At 39.4% G+C, this 6,918-nt stretch overlaps 1 protein-coding gene across 1 annotated transcript in view; it reads left to right on the top strand.

Moving 5' to 3' along the window:
• Positions 1 to 5,976, top strand: part of LOC126295340 (RNA polymerase II subunit A C-terminal domain phosphatase SSU72) — a 49,731-nt gene extending 43,755 nt beyond the window's left edge. Inside the window, exon 5 of the mRNA XM_049987808.1 lies at positions 3,272 to 5,976. Coding sequence (XP_049843765.1) covers positions 3,272 to 3,373 — 102 coding nt within the window. The 3' untranslated portion in view covers positions 3,374 to 5,976. The remainder of the gene's footprint in view (positions 1 to 3,271) is intronic.
• Positions 5,977 to 6,918: the final 942 nt, after the last annotated feature.

Below are 6,918 nucleotides of genomic sequence, written 5' to 3' on the forward strand. Positions count from 1 at the left end.
ATCCTTCCACCCCAGGCCCTTTTGGACAGCAGATAAATCGCTTTGTTTCTGCATTACGACAATGGCTGCACAGTCTCCTGCAATCTCCGACACACTTTATATACCGTCAAGTGCTAGTACTGCCATCTGTTAGAGGTTCTTGCGTGCTGATTTTGAACATAGGTGGCTGTCACATTAATTTGACTGGATTGTGTAGAACAGATCATAGCCTAACTATCCATTCAGTATAGCCATTGTGCACTTGTGGGTTATGGGGCACTGTGATGGACAGCAGCAATCTATAGTGTTGGGTGAAGAAGTTTGCTAACAGAGAAACAGACATTGGAGATAAACCGTGTAGCGGCCGGCCAACATCTGCCAGTTGAGGACAGGCTGATCAAGTGATTTGAAGAGACACACATGCTAGATTTCACAATCGCAGTGAAATCTATGTAACCGTACTTAAGAAACTTACAAAGACATTATTGCTCACGTGGTTACAGATTCAGTGACTTGGGTGAGGTTAAAACAGCTTTAAGAATCGTAGGTCAAGAAGTAAAAACTGAATTGTTTTCATGATGGTTGTGATGTCTGCATTCAATGGTAGTGCAAATTTGTACAACTGTGTAGTGACTGTTGAATGGTACTGTTGTGTAGAAGACCATTCAGGCTGTGATCTGTACTAATTCTGGTGTTCCATGTTCATTATTCAATTTTTATGACACAAAAGGCATTACTTTTCGATCCACCCTTATACTAGGAGAAAAACTACTGCTTCAGGGGAGAGCTACTGCTCCTTCTCATACACTATGCAGCTGCTATTTTCATCCATACTTCATCCCAATAAGCATTTATGTAGATTTAGATGGAGCACTGTCACTTGTTTATACAGACTATATGATCAAAAGTATCCGGACACCCCCAAAAACATATGTTTGTGCTGCCACCTACTGCCAGGTACTCCATATCAGGGACCTCAGTAGTCATTAGACATCGTGAGGGAGCAGAATGGGGCACTCCACAGAACTCACGGACTTCAAACGTGGTCAGTTGGTTGGGTGTCACTTGTGTCATACGTCTGTATGCGAGATTTCCACCCTCCTAAACATCCCTAGGTCCACTGTTTGTGATGTGATAGTGAAGTGGAAACGTGGAGTGACACGTACAGCACAAAACATAAGGCCGACCTCATCTGTTAACTGACAGAGACCGCTGACATTTGAAGAGGGTTGTAATGTGCAATAGGCAGACATGGTCTATCCAGACCATCACACAGGAATTCCAAACTGCATCAGCATCCACTGCAAGTACCATGAGAGTTAGGCAGGAGGTGAGGAAACCTGGATTTCATGGTCAAGCGGCTGCTCATAAGCTCACACAAAAAAAAAAGCTAAAGGACACCTCACTTGGTGTAAGGAGCGTAAAAATTGGACGATTGAACAGTGGAAATACAATATGTGAATTGACTAATCACGGTACACAATGCGGTGATCTGATGGCATGGTGTGTGTATGGCGAATGCCCAGCAAACGTCATCTACCAGCGTGTGTAATGCCAACAGTAAAATTTGGAGGTGATGGTGTTATGGTGTGGTCGTTTTTTCATGGAGGGGGCTTGCACCCCTTGTTTTGTGTTGCACTATCAGAGCACAAGCGTACATTGATGTTTAAAGCACCATTTTGCTTCCCGCTGTTGAGCAATTCAGGGATGGCAATTGCATCTTTCAACATGATCAGGCATCTGTTCACATTGCACGGCCTGTGGCGGAGTGGTTACATGACAATAACATCCCTGTAACTTACCTGCACAGTCCTGACCTGAATCCTATATAAAATCTTTGGGATGTTTTGGAACACCAATTTTGTGCCAGGCCTCACCAATCGACATCGATATGTCTGCTCAGTGGAGCACTCCATGAAGAATGGGCTGCCATTCCCCTAGAGACCTTCCAGCTTGTGACTGTACGTATTCCTGTGAGAGTGGAAGCTGTCAACAAGGCTAAGGGTGGGCCAACACCATATTGAATTTCAGCATTACCGATGGAGGGTGCCACGAATTTGTCAGTCATTTTCAGCCAGGTGTCCAGATACTTTTGGTCACATAGTGTATTGGCAAAATCAAACCCCATTTAATATGAACATTAGAGTTGAGCAGAGTTATGGACATTAAGTCCAAATATTCTGGTAAATTATGGGAATAGCGGCTAATAAGATATTCTTTTACTTTGTCTTTGAGTGTTTTGCGGATTTCAGGTTTTCTGCCTTGTTTGGCATAATCTTTCATAGAATATAAAACTTCATTCTAAAATGTAGACAGGGACAATGTCAATCCTAAATTCATTCTTATTGTTACCTACAAATACTATTATACAACAAATGGGCTGTTTTGTAAGTATGTGAATCCTCAAGTGCATCTGAACTTCTCTGCATAGTACCTGGCTATCACCTTTACATTATTAATATTGTGCACGAATTAAGGGTAATTAAAAACTACAAATACCAAATGTGTCTGTGTGACACGTGACAATGAAGTTTTGGAATGTGACGTGTCCACAAATGGGGATGGACAAATCACTGGAAACATTCATTTTACTGCTACGTTACTTTTGTGGCAACACATCAATCTGTAGCATAACTCAAGGTCTAGATTACGTTGAAGTTGGTTTGAGAACTGAAACCAATGAATGTGATGTCATGAGAATAACTAAATTCTTGTTATATGTATCCTTTATTTTACGCATACGAATAGTTTATATTGTGGGTCAGAGCGTACAGGTGGTCTCAGTATAATCTGTCGATAAACTGAAGAGCGAACAGCACTTTCGGCGGGCAACTGGTCTTTCCTAGAAGAACGCTCTACCTGCTGTACAGAATTACAATGAATCAGTTTCCTCTTTAGCAGTGCGGTTGCAGTATGTGGCGAGCCACGTAGTTTCTATTGTGCATTACATTAGATACTGATGTAGGTGTTCATGCATTTATTGAGAAATAAACTGTCAGGAATATTTGAACACAACATTCCCACTCATTTAAAAGGTGGGCTGTGGAAGGGCTGGCAAAACATCATCAGCCTGTGGGTGGTCATCATAACATAGTTGGATAAAGACTGCGGGGACAGGCATGTTCGCTTTTCAGTTTAGATACAGACTGTAGATTCAGTATTTCCCAAATTAAGGGTATTTATGAAGATACGTGATTGGTACTATTCAATTTGAAACTAACATCCATTGTTATACGTACAGCAACTGCTTGTTCTTCAGCTGTAATTTGGTAAATGTGCCATTCTGTTTCAGATGGCACAGAGTGAAGACCTGGATAATGATATCGATGAAATGCTCCACGAATTTGAGTCGAAGTGCCAGCGTCCCATCCTCCACTGTGTCCTGTTCTACTGATGGAGACTGCATGCTACACGACCAGAGGACAGATAGAAGTTTCTACTGACACGCGCATGCACTTTGCGACGTCCGGTCCATCAGTGAGGGGACGTGAGAGGAGCGGTGGTGTGCTCGCACACCGATGCGTTTGTCTGTACCTCACTTTCTGTGCGAACCGGCGAAGAAATTTCTCTTCCCTTAGCAGGTTACCTTCTGGTGCTCCAGAAATGAGTGATATTTGTTAAGTTAGTTCGGATTGAGGAAGTCAGAATTCCTCTTATAAGTCTATAAACAGAAAGCTTTAATAAAAACTGATTTCAACAGTGGCACTGGATGAATTGGCCACTACAGCATTTGTACTATGACATTTTTATTTTGTTACATTTTTAAGAAAGAAAGAAGGAAAGAAATAATGTTTTTCTTGCAGTTCCGTGTAGTTATAGCTAGCAGTGTGCAAATGCCGGCGTATTAATCGGTTTCTGTATCCTCCAGCCTGTGTTGCACAGAATTGCAATTGGTTATTGTGGTCCGCGTATTCTGAGATGACTGCCACAACCTGTTCTTCGAAAGACTTACTGTAGAGCTTGAGACATAATACGTAGCATATTTAACTCTCATTTAAGCAAGCAGCCAGTAAGATTTCTCCGGGTTACCTTTATGTCCACCTTTCATATTGAAAATTAATTGTAATCCAATGACAGCTAAATGCACATGCTCAAATTATTGTAGGAATAAGCTTTCCAATTGCTAAAAGGCTGGCAGATATATACCGATTTGTTTTAAAATGTTCGGGAAAGTTTATAGGACACTTGGAACTGAAGTTATTTTCAGGATATTGATGGGGTAGGATACAACTTTGCAGCCATCAGTGCAAGGATTTCAAGAGAGATTGAGCTCTCAATTCAGAATTGTGTTATTACTGTGTTACTAAGTGTAGTGTCACTTCCTTTTTTTTTACTTTAATAGATGAAATGTAGCAAATATGAGATTATCTGGAACTATGTTGATAACTGAATACCTTGTATGAATGTTCCTGTGAAGACATTGTGCTACCTAATGTGTTTGTCTGTCCCACATACTTGTAGTTGCAGTTATATGAACTGATGCTGGACATGTGCTAATAACAAATGGTCTTGTCATCCTTTTGTTCGCTCAGTAGTGTACTGTGTGTCCAGCAAATGCAGCACAAATTGCTGATATGTTTTAATATCTTCTTAGTTCTAGATATTTGAAAGTCCTTTGTACATATGTTTATTGCACTATAAGGCTTACTAAGAAGTTGAATGCATAGAAAATGGTAACAGCAGGGGCAAGAATGCAGTTGGGTGAAAATGATGCAGAGATGACACACCTGTGATAGATTCTGGCAACAGTTTCAAAGAAGAAAAGAAATTAGGTAAGAGTGTTGTGGAAGTTACAGCATAGAGTGCTGTGGAAGTTACAGTGCCATGACTTCTACAGGAAGAAACTTTTGTAGCAGATTGAAGTATCTAAATCCCCTGCCCTACTTATGATCTGTATTTATTCATAGCATGTCAGGAATGTGAATATGTATTAGGTGGCCTTCTGTGACTGATGCAATTTTGTGCTTGCTTACCAGGGTGCTCGGATATTTATTTCTGGTTTTAATGGTACATGCTGTGCAAAATACACTTGTCGTCATTTACTCACTGCTATCAGTCCTACTCTGGAACAGTAGTGACTCTCAGTGGGTATTTTTACTGTTGGGCGTGTGCCATGTAGCTGTTGCACAAGAATTCCAGTTTCACTCCCAGCCTTTCTGGCTATCTGCTTATTATGCACTCGATGTCTGATTTTTCCTTACTCCTTTCTTCCTTATAAAACAAAAGTATGAAAGTGAAAATATAACTTTTGTCTCTCTTCTTAATCAGAAGATATAAATGGAAAAGAACTTCCTGACATACATTTCATTCGATTCTGCATGTGAAATGTATCTGTGTGATTTCTGCTATGAAGTATGACATAGCTGTTGTTTCCGTATCTGTAATTACCAGGAAATAGTGTAGTATAAACCTGAAGTAACCGTATATGTTTATCTTACAATGCTCAATCAATTCTACATATACCCACAGTGCAGTTTTAATATTAAGGAGAAATGTTGAAACTTTTGCTCAGTGCTTCCATAAAACAATCTCTCTTCCATTCTGATGTTGCGATATGTATGCATTGATAAACAGATTACATATATTAACATGTAGTATTTTACTTTTTGTAAACTATGTCAGTCTGAATGAAACTAAAATTGAAGCAATTACGGAGCTGTATTTGCACACTGCTAAATGTTTTCTGTTTTTTGTTATTCTATTTATATTGCAAAAGTATTATTTATGTCATGTGTTTAGAATTAATGTCAGATTTGTTCTGGAGGGATGAGGAAGAAGTGAACTGATTATTGTACTAGCATGTCTTTTGCTTGTCCCTCCGTTCTTAGATTTTTGCCAATTTTTTTACCTCAAGCTGAGAGACTACTGGATTGTGTGCAATTGCCTGTGTTCCATTAGTACCATGGGCGATATTGTGAGACATAGCGATTATATATATATATGTATACAAATAACTTTTTTGTGCTTATAATTATAAATCATTATTTCTGTAAACTGTTCTGGTATTTTATTGTATACAACACCTCAGATACGTTGAAGGTACCAAAGTTTCCTTCCTTTTCCCAGCCGAATGCCTATTTGTCCAGATTATAAATAAAACGACTGTAATTATAATATGGGAGATGATTCAGGTTTGATAGCATCACTGCTTGTTGTGGCATAGCTCAGGCAGGCACACATTACTGCTGAACTGCAATTTGCTTCCTAGATACTGAGTGGAGTGGTATTGTGTATAAGACACTTCACTCGTTTTTGGGAAGAAAGTGGTTAGCACCCTTTTTGGCTATTTGAATCTAGATTTTCTGTTTAGATAAATTGTTTAAAGCAAATGCTGAGATTTCCTTGTTCAGTCTGGAGCATGTGCTCTGTTATACTGATACCATTGTTGAGAGAGGATATTAAATCTTAATCTTCCTTATTCTGCCTTTGTGTCACTGGACATCTGTGGTTAGCGAACCACTCATTCAACCAGTAATGTTAGTGTTCATACCTGTGCATTGGCGCAGCCTCATTTGTATAGTGTTGTTAGCTGAGAAGAGCTGGCAACAGAGCACATGGGATTTATTCGTAAAAAAACACGAACACAAGTGTGTTCAACCTCGGGGCACATGGCATTAACTGTATCATCACTGTAAAGTGGATTAATTTTTCTTTTTCCTAGCTGGAACTACCAAATTAAAAAGTTCTTGAATGAAACCTCTGTTATAATACATAACTTTGAGTACACAATCCTAGAAATTAAAGCACAGAAATAATCAGTATGCTAATTTTTCCATATTTACAGATCTCCCTCCTCCACTGTTATGCAAAGAACCATACTTTTCATGTTTGTAAATACAGTCAATGTTTGGTGATTTTGATCACTTGCTCAAGGTTACTGTTATGACTGCACAGGCCACATGGTAATTATACTAAACATAGAAAATTTAAATGTCCACA

Source organism: Schistocerca gregaria, chromosome 11 (assembly GCF_023897955.1).
Source record: "Schistocerca gregaria isolate iqSchGreg1 chromosome 11, iqSchGreg1.2, whole genome shotgun sequence".
Taxonomy (NCBI): domain Eukaryota; kingdom Metazoa; phylum Arthropoda; class Insecta; order Orthoptera; family Acrididae; genus Schistocerca; species Schistocerca gregaria.